The 23,376-nt window shown below is 38.4% G+C and overlaps 1 protein-coding gene across 1 annotated transcript in view; it reads right to left on the bottom strand.

Moving 5' to 3' along the window:
• LOC117378192 (dolichyl-diphosphooligosaccharide--protein glycosyltransferase subunit STT3B) overlaps positions 1-23,376 on the bottom strand; it is a 144,107-nt gene that overhangs the window by 49,277 nt on the left and 71,454 nt on the right. The window contains exons 3-4 of the mRNA XM_033974722.2: positions 10,189-10,476; positions 1,252-1,317 (exon numbers count right to left, since the gene is read on the bottom strand). Coding sequence (XP_033830613.1) covers positions 1,252-1,317; positions 10,189-10,476 — 354 coding nt within the window. The remainder of the gene's footprint in view (positions 1-1,251; positions 1,318-10,188; positions 10,477-23,376) is intronic.

Raw genomic sequence — 23,376 nt, 5'->3', positions numbered from 1 at the left:
CTTTCAGGGGCTCGGAGAATAGACTTTACAGCAGCCCTGGTTGTGTACAAGTCTCTCCATGGCCTAGCACCAAAGTACATCTCCCACATATTAGTGCCATATGAACCATCTCACACTCTGAGGACTTTCGGGACTGACCTCCTGTTGGTGCCCAGACTAAACATGGGGAATCAGTTTTATGCAACTAAAATCTGGAACAATCTTCCTGAAGATGTGAAACCGGCTTCTACTTTGACAATGTTTAAATCCAGGCTCAAAAGGCTTCTTTTTAGCTGTGCATATGACTGAAAGGTTTTTATTCTGCACTCTTCTCTTTTAATGTTAATTTTATGATAATTATTTATGTTTTGATTTGTTTGTATTGTGATTTTAACCCCTTTCTTATTCTGTAAAGCGCTTACAAAAAACATACACAAATAAACTTGAAGACATAAATTCAATAGTGCGCAATAGTCAATTATTACAATTTTGGGCAAACACATTTTGAGTCGTGAAAGACCAGCATTATGACTACATCAGGTCCAAAAGTGATCAGGTCCAAATGTCAACAAAATGAGAAAACTAAACAAAATCACCCATTTTTATTCAGACAGACAGCAGAAGACTCATAACGGTGCTGTAAGAATACAAACAAACCCTAGAATTGGCAGCATAGACAGTCATCACATCGCATTATCCCATGTATTGTCTCCTATCTATTCTCTGCGCACACCTTTTGTCTATTTCTATCCTCCGTCCATATATTCTGCCTGCCAGTCCTGTCTGCCCCCCCCTCCATCTGCTTGGGCCCGCTCGGATCAATGGGGCTGGATTTCAGTAATCTGTCATTTGACATCTGAGTCGCTATGGAGACTTCAATCTGGAATCACCAAATAGATGGAGAATTTCACTGTGCCGCGATGTCCATTCAAATCTACTGCCAACCCATGTGTCGCATAGGCAGCACCCGGATCATCTTTTTATCTCATCTCTCTTGTCAAACCCCCAATGGGCTGTGACTGCATTCATAAATAATGCACCAAAAGGCTAGCCACGATCGCTCCACCCCTTGTCCCCTGTTGTCAGCTATGGACAAAAAACAGCAGGTCTTTTATTAGCGCTGTGAAAAATGGAGCATTGCAAAAAATTGATGAGAAATACCTGTAAATGTGTTGGAGAGAATGAGGTGTTTAAAATAATTTTGTCTAATTGAAGGTTAGTTTGTATGAACACAGTATTGTAGTGGTGGTGGAAAACAGGAAGTGTTCTTACCATGTAAAAATAGGAGAGACAACAACCAATGGTCCAGAATACAGAGCCCGTCTTCACTGACTTCACCTGTGTGACAAAACAATATTATTTAATTTATTCAAAGAACATTCAGGGATATACAATTAAGAAGGAAAATTACAACTGAAATCAGCTTCGATCCATTTTAATATATTAAAAAAAAAAATGTGTAAGCAAAAATGGGAGTATGTATATATATTATATATATATATATATATATTGTACTGCACAATTATTAAATGTAATCACTTTTTAAATGATATATATATATATATATATATATATATATATATATATATTGAAATTTACAGAAGCAAAGATTAATTTGCAAACTGAAGGACATAAACTGAATTTGTTTATGTAATAGTTTGCCATTTATCTGCAGTATAGTATTAGTATAGTAATGTGGTAAACCTCTATGGGTTTTCAGATTCTAGTTATATGGTGCCATTTCCGTTCATATAAATATAATTATATATTTTTCTGAAACCCACGGATAAGTCCAAGACAAATGATTGAATTGACTTACATTTTTACGAGTTATATTTCTGGTTAAATTGCAAATGCCCAGGCTGTATTAGTCTCTCTCATGTTTAAAGTTGGGATTCTCAGGACTAGGCCACCCTGAAGACACTAACCAGGAGCAAATAAAATGATTTCTTTAGTGAATAGTCTTCTGTCTTTGCTCCTTTTGAGAGAACTGACTTTATGCTTCTAAACAAGAAGTAGTTCTACTTTCAAATGCTGCCTGGTCTCAGATGTTGAATAATTTATCCCGAGCCTTGAAAGCCAAACTGGGCAGTCGCGTGGATCCCGGAAAACAGCACAATAACATGACCTTTAAAAGCCAAAGTGAATTTTAAAAGAGCCCCCCTTCTTCAATGGAGGAAAAAAACATGCCTTCTGAACCCAAACCGGAGCAAACCTTGATTTGGAGTTTGCATTGCCTTTGATATTTTGGATATTTTTTGGTCGTTTTTGTGTGTGTGTGTGTGTATGTGTTTCAAAATATTTCCACGTTCATTGCAGAATTTGTCCTTGATCTGAAAGAAATTAGTACGATAAAAACAAGCCAAAAAGAGGTTTAAAGTTGATTTGAGATGGGATAAAGTCTTCACATTCTTAACCACAGATTAATACTTGAAAGACTAATTAAAACCACTGTAAGGTAATTTAAAAACGAACTTGGCGCAATCCAATCTTTGTTTATCAGAAACTGCGCGATATTTTACAAATGTCTGAATTTAAACATGCCCATAAAGTAATTATTTTAAAATTAATGAAGTGTTCTTTCAATGGTCTCATCTTCAGTAAATTGCAATCAACACTAACTGTCCCATATCTTGGAATGTGTCTCGTCTTTCATTAAAACAAAATTTTTTTAAATTTCAAACCATTTATGAACCTCCACTAAACCTTACTTCATTATTGGTGTTGACCTTAATCACATTAAATGATTTTCTCCACCAATGAGCCTGTTATCAGAGGAAATTACAGCTCAATGCTTCTACTCTGAATACATTTAAATTTGCCGGTGAAAAGAAGTCCATTAGGAGTTTTGTGTTTCAATATATTTTACATAACTCAGTATAATAGTCAGTGGTGATCCCTTAGTGAGAGGATTTTCAATGACCTAGTTGCAAGCACAAATGTGTCCAGTGTTTGATATAAAGCCAAATTGTACAGAGGGACCAATTTCACATTTCATGTTGAAGAGTAACCATTGTTTACCCATTGAAATAAACTGATCCATAAAGTCATAATGTTTTATCATATAGGCCTAACTTAGATTTTTTTTTGCAAATTGAAATGAACAAATCTCAGTTGTATTGCATCATCACAATAGGGATGTTATGGTTATTTGGCTATTCAAAAAGTGTGATTATTCAGGTCACAATGTAAGTACTAAAAGGGAATACAATTGTGAGAATTTTAGGAGCAAAAATAAGTCAATCAATACTCCAAATCTATACTCTTACCTGCACTGACTGCCCTGTGCAACGAAAGTTGGCAAAAACCAATATGCTGAACACTAACATTTGAAATTGTGGCATAGTTGCCATAAAAGAATCAAGTAAATAGTTGAAGAAAGAGTAACATAAAACAGCGTTTTACAACTGGCCAATGCATGCTTGCTTTTCTGAGTTGGCACAACTCTGATACTTTTACGTTTTTTTACCCTAAAGAAAACACAAGTATGTGGGGGAACACACCACATCTGCAGCAGCGATAGTTTTTTTTTTCTGTTAATGAAAACTCCAGAGTACCGAGTGCATAATATCACTTGTCACTCACAACTTTTCTTCATTTTTCTCAAACCATTTAATTCGGTCTTGTCTTGCTGACTCGGAAATAATTTTCTGTTGTGTGAAATTGCCTTGTGTTTCAGTGGAACATAAACAGGTTTCATTTGGCCAATTACTTCTATTTGTGGAGGTAGCTGCACCTGTGCAGCCATTTAGCCTGTAATGGAGCAGGTGTCGGATGCACTCAGCCGTATGGGAGCTGTATGCACCAAAAGTTTCACAGCCTCACAAATACAAGTCTGTTACAAGTAAATATAATATTTACAACAGGGAAGGTGTTTTGTTTACAATGGAGAAAGTTATTAAAATGCATGCATCTACTTCCTGTTACTTTTTCTTCTATTTTTTTGGTGCTTGGACAAGTAAAACAGCATGAGCAATTTTTTGCATAATAACAAAACTGAAAAAGTGGGAAAAATACAAAAATAGAAGGATAGAAACTTGCAGTGGCAGGTATAAGGTAATATGTCTGCACTTTAAATTAACCTATTCAATTTGGTGAAATATCCAACTTCAACCAATAAGTTAATATGCGTCTTTAGGACAATTTTGATAGAGAAATATGTTCAGATTATTTAGATTAGGATAAACCCCAAAAGACTACCACTTATTTTTGTCAACATTATCCACTGCTATCAACATTTGGGCAGTAAACATTGTCTTAAAAGTAAACAAGCATAAAATGTAACGTTTTCTGACAGCACACAATTAGAGCAAATAAACATGCACATAATCCATTTTCATATAATCTTTGGTTATCTCCCCCAAGCCTTATTGGTTTATCTGGCTTTCTTTCAAATATTAAAACTATGCAATGATGAATTAGTAGTACTTCTTTCAGCTTTATTAAATACATTTATTCATGCACCATGTGGGGTTTACATTGATTACTTTGTAACTGCCTCCAGATGTCCTCGCAGCAGGGGGCAGGCATTAACTCTGTGGGTAAATGTTAGGTCTGTGGTAATAGTTCAGTCACACATTTTCTATTGAAGATTTATAATGACATCATGACATCAGCTTTAGTAGCATTAGTGTTATTTCCATTTCCAAGTAGATATATAATAAATATAAAGTACAGATTAGAGTTCCTTGTATGCGTTTTCCACATGTAACAGGAAGTAGGGCAGGACAATATGGTCTTAAACGATTATCACAATGTAAAAGAAAATTTGCATTATTAATCTGTTTGTGTCTCCATCTAAAGTTTCATCCAAAATGCAGAGACAGTTTACGCGCAAGGAACACATTTTTATGGCAGTTTAAACATCCATTTAACAATAAAGGTGAGAACATGTATTTGTTTAATCATAACTATTGTGCAGGTGTTGGCCCTCGTTTAGATTATGGTTGCTCGGCAATTGATGCCCATGTACAACCAGGAAGTAAAATAATAAACTAAAAAAAAAAAAAAAAATGGTTTTAGCAAAATCTTACATATCATGATGTCAACAATGATTTAGTGAAATGAAGTCTAGGTTGTTATATACACTTCATGGATATAATTGACAATATACAGGCTGCTAAACAGTGGCTTTTATAATATTTGTATTATTATCTATTAATATCTGTTTCACATATTTAAGTTCTAGCACAAGTTCTGCTTCTCTTTCTCACATCTCTTTCATTATTTGACTGTGGAGGCCCTGGAGAGGCTACAAACTCTGTTCATGCTGCTCTTGGCTTTAGCAGTAACAATTCCCAACTCCCAACTGAGAAAAATAGGCTGCAGTGCATGTGCAATTATATCATGATATTTCACAGTTCATATGATCCTCATACACATCACAGTAAATCATCAGTAATATGATATGGTCCAGCTCCAACAGAAAGGGGGGGTATAAATCACTATGTGCCAGAGGTGGTCAGTGGCTTGTAGGGGGTTGGTCCAGTTCTTCCTTCACCTTTGAGCAGTTTGGCTCTGTGCTCAGAGACATGCTTCGCTGAGGAGCTTTGAAGCGGAGGAAGAGGATGCAGCTGAGGAATGTGATGTGGCGTTTCGTCATATTGGGCTCACTGGTATTGGGCAGTGGTCCATGTGTGAACACAGTGCCTCAGGCTCAGACCTGTGACCATGCCTCCTCTGGTCCTGTCACTTTGTCCCAGTGTGACCGCTGGCTGACCTCCTCAAACACAGGATAAGGGACAAAACAGAGACCAGGAGTTAAGGGCCCAATCCAGATTCCAATGTGGACAATAGAATTTAAGGTGCAGTTTATTGTCCCCGTAAGGACATTTGTCCTCTGCATTTGACCCATCCTTTAAAGCCGCTAGGGAAACCTAGGAGCAGTGGGATCCATCTCTAGATCTTGAGCTCAGCTTGTTCAGGACTATCTTAGCAAGTCCCCCCAGGATTACACAATGTTGCAATCGCAACAACTAATGCAAAATCAACAAAACTCTGCGAAATAGTGCTCCTTTGCAACTCTGTCATAGCAGCACTTTTTTTTTTTTTTTTAAGTAATCAGCTCTATTGGCTGTTTCTGAGCAGTTTTATCGTTGTATTTTCCAAATATGTGCAAAGAGCAGCACGCAGACATGTTTAGGGTGACACACAAGTTATTTATACAAACACAAGGGAGAGGTCAGCATGTGCAGGGTTACCTGCCCATCTGCCCCAGTGCTCGTGCTTCTGCCTGATATGCCTGGACATGGGTGGTGGAGGGGCAATCAGGAGACACGGGAGATTTCCTGGTGTCGGGGCCTGTTTGATGTGGGAGATGCGAGAGGGGAGCATGCACAACGAGAGCGGCCCCGGGAGAGTGACAGGCACCTGACCCTTAAAGGAGCCATGAGCCGTTGGTCCTTCCTGTGTGTTACTTCTGTTTTGTTTCATCACGGAGCTCCGTAAAGTCATGTGTTTCCATTTACAAGTTTTCCATGACCTTGGAAAAGTTCCTTCAGCGCATAATGCCATGTCAACACTTTGCTAACATCAACTAAACCCTTGCCATGACCCTTTCAAAAGAGGAAAGGCCGGAAAGGGCATTATTGTGAAAAGGTTTAACAATGACAATTGCGCGATCTCCTGTGCAAAATACAACTTTAGGTTTCCTGTCCAGAGCAACAGCTGATATATAATAGGAGTAAAACATGCATTGAATTCAAATATTTTACTTGTAATAATAGATTTAATGTTGCATTTAAAAGAAAGAGCCTCATCTACTTTGTTTTATACAAATCAGAGACCACAGAAAGTGTGATTTAATTGAAAATTCAATATAATTTAAAGAGGCAAAATCACAAATTTTCATTACAGGATTTTACCCATTGTGCATGGTTTTGGGTTAATGGGGAAAATAGGGTTCCCGGATGAAACTCATCCAGACCAGGGGAGAAACATGCAAACTCCACACAGAAAGGCTCGTGCGACATGGGAGTTGAACCCTGCCCCTTCTTGCTGAGAGGCACGCACCAACCGTGCCGAGGCAAAGTACAGAGAGTAGACTATTTGAGAGTAGAATCACCACAGGAAATTAATTTCATTAATGCATATTGATTGGCTGGTTCACTTCTTACATAGTTTACAAGCGTGGCTCAGCCTTGCAAAGTGCAAATGTTTAAAATGTCATCTTCCTATGAGGCTAATCTGAGTGAGAGATGCAGGACTGCAGGCTCAGCACAAGCCTATGCAGCTCAGTGAACTTTAGAAAAGGTGAACTTTAGGTAAGCGCCAGCACTCAAATACAGTTGCCTGCAGCACGGTAACAGCCTTGTGGCGTGTTCTTAAACTCTTAAAATCTTTAGTGGATTTCAGGTTAAAATTGTCCCAATGCAGAGCCAGATTAATCATCCGCTTCTTTATTTTGTATAGACCTTTAGACTTGTGTAATGCTCCAAAAACTCTGCTAAACTTCCTGGATCTAATTTTTTCTCATAATTTGTCCTGAACAAGAAAACGTGTATGGGGCCCATCTGTTTGCAGCAGCATTATTCTAATGGGCTACATTGGGTCGGCTGTGGACCATACATCTCACAGTGGGACAGGTGCTGCAGACTCACTTCTCTTTAGGGGGACAGATCCGCTCCTGCCTCCTGCTCTGGGGCGCTCCTGTGTGGAGATGTGATAAATCCACATATATCATCACACTTGTTTGTTATGGCTCTCATATATTTCCATGACCTCCAATTGTCTTTAGCTGCTTTAACTGTACATGAGTTTAGCATTTTCCAAGAGCAAACGACTTGCCTTCAGATCAAAACAAAAGCAGATTATTATTTCATAAAGCAACATAATCACTAATCATTTTCCCAGTAACACTTAACTAGCTCTCTTATAATGGCATATTACTTTAGGATTAGTCATAGCAAACCTCTATAGAAGAAATATTGCACACTACCATCAGGGCAGTTATATTTAAACATAATTTAAAAGCTTTGATTATACGCCTTTCATATTGCGACCACTGGCTATCCGTGTTCCCTTTAACAATCTTTCTCTGCAGTAGAAGGCCCACATGAAGCCCAAATCTTCATTATCCCACAAGTCCAATGTACCCACTAATAACCCATTTAACTTTCCGGTCCTAATCTCTGTTTAGCTCAGCGACACACACACACATTCGTCCATAATCTATAATTGAATCCTCTTACGGCCAGGAGAGCTGCCCTTTGAAAACTATGGCACACAAATATGGCGGTCAATGCATTAACCCATGTCGCCTTTGTCGCGGCAGTAATTCCAACGTTCTTCAACAGATCATTTTCAATTAGCGAGTTTAGTATTAGATGAGCAAGTAAGCCTGTAGAAAATGAATGGAAAGGTATGGGGGCAAACATGAATGGTTGATTTCATTTCAAAGTGTTTTTTTTTTTGCACCTGTAAAGACCTATATCACATTGAAAAATATTGAATTGTCAGTCATTGGCAGCTGCTAGCCTTCCTCCTTCATTTAAGGGCAAGGATGAATAAACGTTTTCCGCAAGCATTTAATAGCATAATAATAATGACTATAGAAAGGGTTTTGCTGTAGAGTATGAAGGTATGTATGCATTAACCATCACTGTATACTTTTAAAATGTGTTATGCAATATTATATTATAAACATATAGTACGTTTATATTGTACAACTGTGATTTAATAGTGTTAGTTCAGGATGGTTGACACTGAAAAAAATGAATAACCCAATAGTTTTAGGAGATTCTTGCGATCACCTTATTTGTGCAATCCATCAGCAATAAGCCACAACAGACCAAAAATATTAGTTGAGGTTCAAGAATTTCAAAATGGCAAATAAAATCTATAATTAAACTCAAAAGTGCAAAATATCACCTTATATACCGGTAATTTTTGGAAGCTTATGCACCTGCAGCACTTTTCTCAGTTTTATAATACAATCACTCTAGTTATTTCAAAAACTTGCAAAAGCTGCCCCAAACCTTCCATATTCCCATATAGTATAATTATAATGTGGTCAGGGTCTATGATTCAAGTTTGAAATCTCTATGATGATGTAACCTCAATCAGTGTTTTTTTTCTTCAGATCTGATGTAATGTGTTCGTAATTATTGATTCACTTTTAATTCCTTGTTCCACTCTGTACAGTCACTTCTGGTTTGAGAGATTTTGTCAGCCCTCAGCAGGACGTTAAGGCTCGAACAGAAGATGTTTAATTCCAGCTGTAATTTGTGCTTAATGATTTGATGATTGATGAGTTGCATAATATTGTGACATTGATCAAATCCTTTCTTACTGTCACTTGTATCAAAATCATTTTCTTGAAACAGACAAGTCATGCTAGTTGGAGATGATCTTCCTCTTGCTTTAAAATATATTTTAATGTTTAGTGTGTCATTTATTTTGACACATAAATGTATGTCTAATATAAACATCTCTCTTTATAAAATCATGAAAAATGATTATCTGCATGTAGTTATCCTTACTACTATTGGCATTCCCCATATACAAACCAGAAGTTTACATACACTATATTAAAAGACACATCTATTTTTTTTCCTCAGTGTCTGACAAGAAATCAGAGAAAACCTTTCGTGTTTTTGGTAATTAGGATTACCAAAACATTTTTTTTTTCTATTTACTACATCCCAGAATAATGAGAGATTTTTTAGACATTTTTTCATGACTTTCTTCAAAGTCAGATATTTACACATCTTTCATTAGTATTTGGTACCATTGCCTTTAAACTGTATGACTTGATCAAATGTTTTGGATATCCTTTTCCACAAGCTCCTCACAATAGTTTCTTCCTGACAGAAATGGCGTAACTGAGCCAAGTTTGTAGGCCGTGTTGCTCGCACATTTCAGGTTTGCCCATCAGGTCTGTCATTATTCTGGCATTTAGCAAAGTAGTTTAGTTTATAATTTATAGTAAATAATTTTGGTAATCCTAATTGACCCAAAACAAGAAAAGTTTAGCCTTATTTCATGTCAGATAGTGAGAGAAAAAAAGCCTATGGTCTCTTTATATAGTGTGTGAGTAAACTTCTGGTTTCAACTGTATCATAGTCTCCCCAGTTAAAGGAGCACTTTGTAATATTGTGTATATCACGACAATAGAGCCATTAAATGGCTCCATTAAATGACATAACAAAGTCTAATACAATCCTACGTTTAAATTTTAATAAAATAAAAAAAACAGTTTAGAGTACATACCCATAGATAGTAGGTGAACTGCAAGGCAAAGATGGCAATGCCCTCGTTGTCGAAGGACCCGGCTACAGATCTGGAGATGTACCCGGGTACTATGGCGATAAAGCAGGCTGCAAGAAGCCCCGCCCCCTGGTTCCACAGCTCACGGGTCAGCAGGAAGGTGGAGATGGCTGTGAGTCCACTGAAGACAGGGGCCAAGAACACACACACGTCCCGAATGTGGACAGTGATGTGGAGCAGGTTTAAGACATAGTGGATGAGACCTGCTGTGACCATCAGCCCGGGGTACACCTGAGAGAGAAGGAACATGTGTAAATGAGGGAAAGATCGAAAGATTATTTCAAGCTTACGACTGAAGTTTCACCTATTGTTTACAATACCCACAAATAATCAAAAAATTAAAAAAATTCAAAGGTATCTTCACTACATACACTACAAAGGATACATATGTGTGTTTGGATATGTAACTACAGCACACACATACGCATACAAACACACACATGCACATAAATAACAGCTAAATAACACATTTTCATCAGTTTTGTCTCATTTTATTTTTGTTTTAAGAAAATAAAAGCTGTTTCCTGTCTCTACACTGGTATCAAGTTAATATCGAGTATCGGCAGATACTTAAGGCCATAGTATTGGAACCGAAAAGGGAAGCGAAAATGTTAATATCCTTGAAGAGCACCTGACAATTGGATGCATGGGGCGCATTCTGTTTGAATTATTTTTGTGTGACACCTTCCTACCATACAATGCTAATGGGGGAGGAGTCAAAGTTGAATGTGATATTTGGTTTTTGTTCAGTGGGGCTTTGGGGGGTCTCACTGAATGTTCTTGGGAGAGGACTCTTTGCACGGATTTCTCCAAAGACACATTTTTGAGTGCTTGTCATGTCATACTGGGATTCACTGGTAAGTATAACAGGGACAAGATTAGGTGCTCTTTTAGGTAGGTCAAGGAGGCAAGATTTTACTAGGACACCACCAGGTAAGGCTATTGTCGAGTGCTCCAACAGGACTGATTTTTCACTGTTGCTGGCTGACACAGCTAAAGAGCCTTCAAGAATAACAGTTTGGCCTGTTTGGACTAACTGGGGCTCTGTGTTGTGCATGGTCACTAAACCAAGGCTACTGTCTTTTCACTGTCTGTGCTGTAAATCAAGAACTTTTAACACTGCCGTATAGCCATGGGACATTGTTGGCTGCAGTTCAGAACAGGCATCATAGTACAGCTCATAAAGCACATCTAATGTGTACACAATGAGCACTAGGGACTGGGAAGCTGCATGCACGGAGACAACTAAGGCAAGTGCGTTAATATCCAGAACATCTTTGGTCAAAAGTGATCTGCATCTTAATGTAGCCTAAGTAATGTACAGAGTGGCTGTTCGCCCTTTCTACTTCTACCTCCACTTTCAAAAAGTGGCTTAATCTTGTGAGTGGACAGATGTTGATGGTAATAGGACTCAGGGACAGTGGTCACTTGGGAGTCGGTGTCTAATAAGCAGTTTACAGGGTGGCCATTTACTTTTACTTGGACAGTGATGCACAATAATGGCATTTTCAACAGATACCGATAACCGATAATTTGAAGATGTGTCATCGATAACCGATAAGTAAACCTGAGAATACATTTTAATTGAACACGATTTTTTAAATGTGACTAAAGCAGTCCATATAATACATATGAAGCCCTAAAAATATTTACAAATATCAAGTAACAATACTGGGTTGTAGCCTGCTCATCAGCTCAGTATAGATGAATTGCAGACTTCCTGTGCAACAGAGAGAGAAAGGGATGAGATCGCAGCACCATTGTTGCTCCTTTATCATGAAGATGTATTCTGAGTGACACAAGCTCAAAGCAGCCACAATACACAGTGTATTGTGAATATAGACTGATATAGACTGAATAAAAAGTTAGCGGAAATAGGCAGACACAGACAGTCCTCCTGTACACATGTTTTCTTGTCTGCATACAGAGCACGTGATCACAGCAGCGGCTCAAACAGGCAAACTCCTCTCGCTGCACTTGTTTGATTAAGAACTAAAATACAACAGGATCCTCACATAGTCCAAGCTCATCAGCCTGACAGTATCTATGCCAAGCTACAGAGCAAATGCACTTGTCGCCAGGGTAAAAACTTTTCGATGACTTGTTAGATCTAATGTGAGAAACCTGTATCCCCTCTCCTGTGTTGTGAGTCTGGCACAGTTTCACTGAAATCTCTTTCCTCCTCATGTGCCCTCCACTCTCTGCGTCTGACCTGGGAGGCTCTGTGTGGCTGGAGCGGGGGGTGGAGCTGAAGCTCAGGATGAGGGCTCTGTGGAAGAAATTCTAATTATCAAATTAAATTATCTGTGAATGTTTTATTATTGGAAAATAATGGTATAACAATATAATTGTCATCACCAGCTAATATTTATCAGTGACCAATATTATCTTAAAAATCAAACCAGTTGGAAGATTAAAGAAGTCTGTTTCAGTGCGCGAATAAGTGAGCATGTTTATTGAAAAACATTTGGTTGGTTGTTAGGTCTAAAAGGAACAGATACATTCTTCAGTAGCCTCTGTTTGAAGGGAGAGGGCCATTTTGACTGTCACAGATTTGTCTTTTCACTCTTAGTTATTTTCTTTTTGCTGCTACAAGGGCAGGGTTTGGTTCTGACTCACACACAGCAACATGTGCCCGTCTTCACAGCAGAAGCAATACCAAGGTTTGGGCCTTGTACTGGGGTGGCTGTGTGAAGGTACATTTTCAGAGTTTGCATGGTCAAGTTTTTTTTGTTTTTTTGTTTTTATTTTCAGGTTTTTTTGTTTGATCTTTCTTTGGTGTTGGTTGTATCCTTTCTTTCATGACTGCAGCTAATTGACTTTAGGTCAGCTACTTATTTTTTTGGGGTGAGCAGGTGGTGTCTTTTTGGCACGTTTAACAAATGCTCTAATACAGTCTTCTGGATTTCAGGTGGGTTAAGATCATTTGGACTCAACATTTGAGGTGTCACATTTGAGTCACATGGGTTTGGGATGGCCTCTGGTTGTTCCGATACCAGTTGGCCTCTGGTTGTTTCGATAAAGCTCAGACACTGCACATTTTCTCAGATTAAACCAGTGATCCAATACCACTCTGTATTTTCCAGAATTAGGACCCATAGATGTGAGCACTGCCTTGTGCTCACATCTATGGGTCTATGGCCTAATGCTAGTGCTAACGCTCTAAAAAGCAGGTTAAATGCAGACTGTGGAGGCTCTACAGACACTTAACACATACCGTCATTTAAGCTTTGGTGTGGATGCTAAACTTAGTAAAATAACTATGGAGAGTGCAGCCCACAACAACATGTACTTTGTTTACTCTGCATACCTAGCCATGTCTTTTAGTAGATTTATTTTTTGCGCTTGTACATTACAAAATTAGATTAGCCTTAGTCTACTTCTACTACACACCATGCAGTATTGGTACCAGCGAACGCCAAGTATCACTATCAGATCCCAAAAAAGTGGAAGAACACTAGAGCAGGGGTGAGACTGAACTCAACACTGTCTACATTGGCTTCAACAGTTTCAGCAGTCCCAATAGGCTTCCCTATGGTAGAAATAAACTCCCACAAGACATCTTGGCTAAACCCTTTAGCTCACTAAGGTCAGTTTCAGTAACACTCCTACAGTTTTAGTGTTCATGTCTAAACGCTTGATTGCAAAGATCAGGGTAGTCAGTGGCAGAGGTAAAACAAAGTAGGTGCTAAAGTTTGGAGAGCAAAAAATCTCTTGATCTTTTTTGATCCAGTAATACCACTAACAATGGCAGCATTTGGGACTTTGACCAAACTGTTTAAATGCTGTCATAATGAATTCTGTTAAATCTTGGTGTCAGTTTTCATGGCAAGGTTCTAAGCTCCTGGCTGGCACACCACTGTTTTGTAGCACTTAAGGTGCTTTCTGTACAGTTTTTATGGCATTTGGTTATGGCAATGTAGTTACTTTTACTTTTTGTTCCAGAGTAAAAGATAGGATAGGCCAGATACAGACATATTCTAGATACAAAGGACGCTAAGAGACTAACAACAGAGGACAGTGACAACACTTGGGTTAAACTGAAAAATTATTTGTATTAACCCTCAGGTTTCCCTTTGAAAAAGTCACACTTAAGAGCCCCTAAATATAATAATAAAAAAAAAAAAATCAAAAGAGCCATCTCTGCTCTAATACAAAATATCCAGTTCTGAATCAGGACTTTAACCTCTTAACTGCCAGTTTGAAAAGTTGGTACTGTAAAAATGGGCTTTAAAATTTTCCAGAAAACAAAAACCAGGGTATAATGGGATGCAAGTTTTGAAGTTTGGAGCATTTTTAGTTTTTGTGTAACATCAGTTTAAAAATGTACTTTTTTAATCATTGCATGTAGGGCACATGAAACTAATAATAATTTTATTTAAAACCTGTTTCTGAATTTTTATAAACCACTAAGTTATTAAAACATTTTGCAGAATCTTGCATTTTAAATGTGCTTTTTGGATTTAAAACAACGATGCCTTTGAGCGCTTAAGATTTGAATTTTTCGAGAAGTCCATGTGAAAAAAATGGATGGAAATTTTACTTCTGGAACCACAGCTGACATCAAAGTGGGCAGGACTGTTGAGCTCCAGTTAATTAACTTATATTTAAACATTACTTGTTAATATTTATTCACATTGTGATTTTAACCAAGTGTCTATCAATATTTCTTTATTGTTAATCACGTTTTAAACACTGGGTTACAAAAGCATTTACCACTGGATGACCAGACAGCACATGTAAAAGCTGTGGACTTGATCCCCGTAAAGTCCAGCTTTATAACCCCAGCTTCAAACACACCACCTTCCACATCAGATTACAGTGTGTGACTAAGAGTGTGAAAGGGTGAATAGCTTCTTGTTTTTAAGTGTTTTAACCCTGTACACAGAGCTCTGTTAGACCAGTCCAAAAGAGCTATAGTACAAAAGAGTTGAGAGCCTGTGAAAGCACCAAGACCAGACGTAGGTGTATAAAAACTGATACATGAACAACAGATGAAATGTTGCTATTGTGCCAACTCCAGCATATTTATGTCAGAATCAGAGGTTTTATTCTTGTTGTCAGTAAACACATTTCACAAACTAGGAAATTACTTTGAAGGTATGGTGCAACATAAAGCGATGAATCCTGAAAAGTGAATATAAACTATGATAAAATAAAAATGAAAATAACGGCATGCCTTAAAAATAAGCACGTAAAAAATAGACTTATAAAAAATACATTATTATGGGCATTGCAAAACTTTATGTGCAAGTAAATTAATTATGGTTCAGTTATGGTGGAAGCTCTTTGGTGACACACTGATCAATGTGCACTGTAGGAATTTCATTAAATAAAATGATAATTACACCTATTATATCTTCATCACAGCACCTGCAGTTAGTGGGTAGTGTGTGAGCAGCAGGTAAACATTTTTCTAAAGGGAATTTAAAAAGGAACAAATATCAATATGTCAACAAAATCATCGTAGAACTTCTTACATAACCTCATGATCACCAGTAGTAGGTCGATGGCTATTGGCACATGGACGAAAAATGTCTACCAAGGTTCTTCTGCTAAGTTCAAGAATGACAAAAACATCACTGGTGAGAAGGTCAGATCCACTGACCCACATGTTGATCCTGTGATTGCAGCTCCCACAGATGAATGCTGTTGTTGTGTCCTTGGGCAAGACCCTTAACCCACCGTGCCCCCAGTGTCTGTGTACACTGGTGTATGAATGTGTGTGTCAATGGGCGAGTGTGAAGTGCTTCGTGTGCCTTGAATACGCTCTTTTTAAGACATTTTCAATCTGCATTAATCAAACTAGCCCACGTTTTTTGATCTATTATCTCCAAGTATGCCGTGATTTGCCCCTTTTATTTAACATGACTTTTACATCAGATACCCATTCTAGTTTCTACCTTAACATTGTTGCCGTACACCGCTTTTGTCACCCTTTCTGGCTGGATTAGACACTGCATGACCTATATTGGATAATTGCATTCTTTCTGCCTTCTCAATTACAATTACACATCTATAATGCTGTACTGATAACCAGCTTATACCACTGTCATTCGTATCACATCTTGCTAATGATTTCTCCTCACAAGTTCAATCAAAGGTCAACCCTGTAATTTCGTCACTTAGTATGACCGATCGCATTATTCAAGAAATATTTAATTAACAATCAGCTGCAAAACGGCAACAAAAGTCAAGTAATGGGCGATAAATGAATGAAAATCCATGGTTTGTGCAGCATTTAGGAGGGTTTAATTACAACATAGTTAACAGTGAGGTCTACGACAGCAGATCCAATTAGGGCGAGCTTGAGTACGCACGGAGTTAGCATGTGAAGGATGTCCCTATAGTGTACTAGCCGTAACGCATCGTGCCTATGTGCTAATAAACCAGGTCTGCGCGTCGCTAATTACCCGGAGCCAGGGAGACTATAATCTTCTTCAGCCAATCGACTTCAATGAAAATCAACCTCGTCTTTTACCCTGAGCGTCCCATAGCTTTTACGCGTCGAACACAAGTAATTATTAGCTGTTTGAATGGGTCTGTATGCCTATGGTTACGTCAGTCAATGCCATCACAATATAAGAACAAGTGGTAATTTTGGCCCCTTATTTGGCAAAAAAAAATCAAGTAAATTTCCAAGAAGGGGAGTAAGTGGACAGACAGGTTGATTAAATAATTATTCTCTGTAACTGTCAGGTACTAGTGCAGCTACGACACAGAACTTTCAAACTTAATTACTACTATACTAAAGAAAAGGATCATTAGTGAATTTCAATATAATTATAGTTAAAAATATACTTTGAAACTAAATATCAGTGGGTTCGCTATTAGTACCATAATTGTGTGTTTTTTGATACGCCTACTTGCCAAAATCTGGCACTGATTTGTTTGATATATACTGGATTACACCTTAAACAACTCACTTACATTTTTTTTTGCAGTTTTCAGCGTTTTTCTGTCTATAGTTCCTAGTTTGTGAAATGTGTTAATTGACAATGACAACAAAACTTTTCCAGATTTCTGTCAATATCAGATGAAGTCCAACTTTCGTCATCTGGATTAGTGACGGGACTTTTGGCTCTTTTATGGGATCCGAATCTTTTGGATGTCTTCATATAAAAGAGCTGTTTACCCCTTTAGGTGAGCTATACTGGTCTATAGTGTGCTCAGTCCTTAGACTTTTATTCTTCTTTTAGCCATAAAAATCATGTTAAAGGAAGTATCAGAATTTACTGCATTTCTTCACACAACTACCTCTATTTTACATATCCATCCATATTTTTTCTTTCATGCATTGAATAAGTGACCAAGAAAATCCCCACGGCACCTGCGCTCTGATTGGTCATCTTCAAGGGACAACAGAGGCAGATTACCGTAATGACAGTAAAATATTTAAAGAGCCCCATGTCTCTGCTTTGAGATGCCGTTTGACATTTACACGACAGCACAATTGGTTGCGGAGTTACGGTAATGGAACGTCCGCAACCGCGCTCAATCAGCGCCAATAGCATCCGCTGCTATAGGGTTAAAGGACTGGCTGTTTTTATATTTATTTATATGACAGAAGCCAGTGTGAGAACTTGTGTAACTACAAACTAAATCACAGAGGGAAATGGTCAAGGCTAAGATGTATTTAAATGGTTCAAACTGAGAGTGGGAGTGTATTTACCCTTTGGAATTATCTAAATAAAATATTGGACAACAATAATGCTCATTTTAAAACTAATTTATGATGCCAAGTCTTTTTTTTTTTTGTGGACAAAGCTCTCACTCGTGTCGCCTGCTCTGCTTCTGTGTTCATTCTGCGTTAATCAGGATAGAAATGCATAAAAACTAGAAAGAAAAAGATTCAGCTCTTTTCAAAAATGAGATCCAGTTCGATCCGCTCACATTAAGGAACCGTTCAAAAGAGTCGACTAGTTCAAGAACATCACATCACTCTGTCTGCATAGATGAAAGAAACACTTGACAACAGATTATGCCACTGGTACAAAGTGAAACTATATTGTGAAAGAGCTGACAAAAGCTATTTCCCCTAAATGATTCATTGTCCGTATGGTAACAAAGAGCGGTTTATTGGCTTGACAGCGATGTGTTTTCATAGACTGTCACATTAGAAAGGCTTCCTCCCCTTATCTAAAGCAATAGAGACAGGCTAACTGACAGTGGGTCCTTGGGGGGTGGCTGGTGGGTGGAAGAGAGAGGCCAAACTGGACCGAGCCGCACCACAAAAGCATTCAACTGTCACGCCAACTGATACGGACCTGTCGTTAGCCGCTACGCTATCATATACAATTAATGAGTGCTGTCAGAATCGACGGGTTGATTTTGGAAGAGGAAATAGAAAGGGATTGTGTGGCGAGACACCGGGTAGAGGGGAGGAGTGGTCAGACGACAAGTCACAGACAATGATATGATGGGTTTATGGGCTTTCAAGGCACAAAGAAAGGTCAAAAAGATATCTAAACGTGATACGACATGTAAGTAGAGTAAAAACCCAAGATCAAATAAGGACTAGGACTAACCATAGACTGGATAAAGATGTGGACTGAGTGTGACGTCACCCATAACGTTTGGCTCCAGTCAATGAAACTAAGCCAGGCTAGTATTTACGGGATGAATTTGGACCCAGACTCCATATTTGGATCTAACCGCGAATATTATAGCAACCAAAGAGCCAGTCTGGAATGAAGCTGTGGAAGGTAACGCCCCTTTCCGCCTGCACCATTGGTTTAGCAGGAGGCACATGCTTAGCAACGCTGTTAATCAAACTTGTTGCCAATGCTAGCGGGGGGCAACTTCTGGGAAAGAAGACAGCTGATTTATCTCTTACTAATGTTCATATCTTGAGTTACTGAAATAATAGCGAACTAAAAATACCAAGATCACATAGAGCGGGTTACTACGAACATTTAAAGATCAAAATGACGAGCCAGACAGCTGCATTTACAGAGAGAGGCGCGATAGTTTTCTAATGTAAAGTGAATTGAAGCCACTAGTCGATGGAACTGGACGCGCAGCCCATGATCACTCCCTATTCGGAACGCGGCGGCTAGCACATTAGCTCTGTCCATTTATATATAGAGTCTATGGGACTAACTCAGGACAAATCTATAGACTTTCTCCAATAATAAAATAATTTGCGCCAATATATCAAATTCAATGTATTGGAAGTGATGGGTGTTGGTCGATCATTATTCAAAAATCCGGATTGGAGCACCTTACACGTTACACGCTGTAAGTTGAGAAAATATGTGATATCAACACCACTCCAATAGGCCTATATGATCAGTTTTCTAACAATGCCTTCACAAAACACTACACCAGCTAGCTAGCATTATTTATTCAGCTAAAAATATGTTCTTATAATGTAGTCCCTAGTTAAACTTTACCATTTACCAGTCAGTATGATATATCTCTAGTTCTCCGCTTAGGGGGTTGCAGTGGCCAGGAATAATTTTGATGAAGCCAAAAGAATTTCTGTAAAAAATAAAAAATATATGAAAATGAAATAATGAAAATATTGGAGGGAAAGCAAGTCAGACCAGATGAGAATCAGTGTAAAAAATTTGAACAGAATTATTTATACTGGAATTTAGCCATCGGCCTAGTTACTACTGATGGTTGTGTATAAAGTTCTACCCTGGTTTTGTTGATTGTTTGGGACAATATGTTTATCTGCTGTTCATTATACACTACCCACTAACAGCAGGTGCTATGAGAGATGATTATCTAATTGTAATTTTCATATATTGATTTAGTTGAATTACGACAGTGCATATTAATGTGCAGCTAGCAGCTTCGACATAAATATACCAGTTATACCAGCATAAAAGCAAAATTTTATCCGTTGTTCTGAGGCACAAACTGCGCATCATTCACCCCAAATCCACAACATGTGCCACATGAGAGTCCATCTGCTGATTGCCATACGTATTTCTATGACAACGTGCTTCAAGCAGAAAGAGTCAAGTCGATACTCACGCACATGCTCACTTCTCCTATAGGCGGTGTTTTTTTCTTTCACTTGGGGCTAAATACAAGGTGAGGACCGCACACGCTGGTGGCAGAAGAGAACAAGCTGTAATGACACACAGATACCACACCTGTGCAGATAGAGGCAGGAGGAGTCTGTCGCGGATATTTAGTTGATTCAAATTGTGTGTCAAACAACAGCACCCAATCTGCAACACCTATTAATACACATATACGTGATTTGAGCGCTTTTATTTTTTTGCCCAATTTCAAGCACTTTTACTGTCACAGAGGACTGCATAGGTCAGCTACATTCACACTCGCCCCGCTCCGGAGTGTGAGTGGAGCCCCTCTGAGACCTCCTTTATGAAATGCTCTTGGACCGGGCATTCACTGTGGTCCATAGTGTGACTGTTGGGTTCACACCGGCCCATGCACACCGCTCTCAGATCGAATGCTCTTTTATGTCGACCTAACTAGTGGCAGGCTACCTCAATTACAAGACATGAAACATTAAACCTACAGACAGACACGTGTAAGATCACCTATGGAGGCATAACTAGTTTGTTTTCAACCAATTTTAAGCACTTTTTTGAAGGTTGACTAGTTGCCAGAGTTTCTGAAGAAATTCTAGGAGTAAAGCACTAGAAAACTGCATTTGCATAAAGACAGATTAAACTTGTGAATTTAATGCAAGTTTAATCTTCCTTTTTACAAATAAATACCAAATCGTCAGCTAACTCACCACTCACGAACGCCTCCTTTCTGCTGTTGTCCCAAATAAATCCTTATAATCTAAATAAAATGATGTGTGCACTGCAAATTTTGGTCAACTAAAACCCGATCGACTGATTAATTGATTTAACAACTAAAGGCCCACAGCTCTAGTGCTCCATCATTTTGTGTTTTTATTATTTTCATTGGTCATGCACATTACCCCAAACCACGCTGAATTAACCACTTACAGTATATCTAAAATCAATGAGGAGCAGACAGGAGAGAGCATGTTAAACAGACAGATAAAGCGTTGCCAGACCAGTCAGGGCAACTGTTCTCAACAACAAAGGTGCTTTTATAGATTTCATAGGGAGCCAAAGGGTCACAGACCACTACCTGCTCAGAAAAGGGCATCAGCATCGCCAAAATGTCACCAAATGACAAGCATTTGAGATGGTTTAGGTTTTAAAACATTTTGACAAGCATGAAACTCTTTGAAACAAGACTCTAAATGATACAGCCCACTGCTGTCACATCTGAGTTTCATTTTTACACAAAGAGCCAGTGGGAGTAAGGCTGCAGATAGAAAACTTAATCTTATGCAAATACTTGGACAATTAGCCTGGACAGAAAACCTTTTTTACCATCTTATGCCTGCCAATAAACAGCTGCCTCTTCTGTTTAGCTCTTAAATAGAAAACTTTATGAATGAGTGTGCATTTTGCAGTGGAGCCGTCAATCCTCGTCTCCACATCAATCTTCATCCATCTGCATAGATTTGCATGTTATAAAGGGACACTTTTACTGAGCTAAGTATATGCTGTCTGCCATCTGTCACTAAACTTTCTCTTAAGTGGGTCACGGAGGAGGCTTGTATGGGGGTGTATACAGTACTAGCGATCCAAATCTCACTAGTAAGATGCTATCAGTTTTCACTTCAGGGTATGATGCTTATTGTGATGAGTAAAATACGCCCTGATGAGCCTTAGGTGCCATCATTTTGAAGTATAAAGATTCTGATTAATTAACAGTAGTTTTATTACTTGGCTGTGCTGGAATGGTGCAAAGAACTATGGGCTATTATATCAATTTACAACAATTTAGACCCAATCAACTCCAAATATAATGTAGCAGTTCACATTATTAAGTTTTAAGGTTTGATTCCACCTCAGAAATATGTTCACTGCCATCATTAGTGTGTTTTCGTATCTGCAGAATCCGCTGTTAAACGGCTCTAACAGTATCTGCAGTAACCAATTTTCGTCACATTATTCAAATTTCATATTGTACGAAAATATATGGGAAAATATTATATGAGACCTAGGACACACTGGAGGGGTCCCACTGGGGGAGCTGGAGGAAGTGTCTGGGAGCCCCTGCTTAGACCGCTACCCCCGCGACTCATCCCTGGATAAGCGGAAGAAAATGGATGGATGATTATAGGACCCAGTTCGAATACAAAGTGAGTTTTATTAAGTAAAATGTAAAAAATGTGGCCTATGATGGAATAAAAATGAAAATAAAGCCAATAAAGCCTCATTACCTCAAGGAAGGGCATCTGATGTAAAAGTCTTCAGTGCCCACGTAACTACAAAATCTATTAAAAAAAAACTAGTGATACTATGGCAGGGCATTAAGGTGATAAAAATTTAATTATGAACTCATTCCTGTGACAATATGCCATTTTGGTCGACATACTGTGATTCACAAATTTTCCTTGAATGCAGCTCTAGGCTTTTCCCAACTACACCTGTTATTGGTCAGCTTTAAGAAGCCTCTGAGCAAATGAAAGGTGAGTTAAGTTAATTAAGTGTGATCATTCAGAAGAAGCAGATGACTTAAGTTACCTCTTCAATGCATTATAAAAGATGATAAGCTGAAATGAAAAACAGAAATTGGTATCCGGTGCTGATAAAAAAAAAAAAAAAAAAAGTACAAACCTTAAGTACAACATCATTTCTTCACGACCTTCCAGAAACTGTCTAACCATCGCCACTGTCAAATATCACACAAATTGACAAAAACAGAACATGCACCAAAACAAAACATCGGTGGCAGAGGTTGTGTCACAGCTTAACAGGGCGTTTTATTTCTTCTGGCAGGCTGTCAAATAAAAGGCGTGTTGCGGTGTGTTCCAGCAGGATAGATGTGGAAACTATCATCCTCTGACATGTTAGAAATAGCATGACCTCCGTAATAGCTGGGTAATTGCTAAGAGACATCACTGGACATAGTTGGTTCTGCAGCAACACAAGACAAATTACACCCACTCCCTTGAAAACACTGCACTTGACTCCTACAATAATATACTTTGTACTTTTAACCTGTCTGAGCTTCAAGGGAGGATAATTGTATTAATTTTAAGTATTGGCCAGGGGTATTCCATCATTTCTCTGCAAGGAATGATGCCAAACAGAAGTAAAATTATTATTGTTG

Source organism: Periophthalmus magnuspinnatus, chromosome 11 (assembly GCF_009829125.3).
Source record: "Periophthalmus magnuspinnatus isolate fPerMag1 chromosome 11, fPerMag1.2.pri, whole genome shotgun sequence".
NCBI lineage: Eukaryota > Metazoa > Chordata > Actinopteri > Gobiiformes > Gobiidae > Periophthalmus > Periophthalmus magnuspinnatus.
Note: the sequence above shows the minus strand (reverse complement) of the source record. Positions and strands in the feature narration are given on the sequence as shown.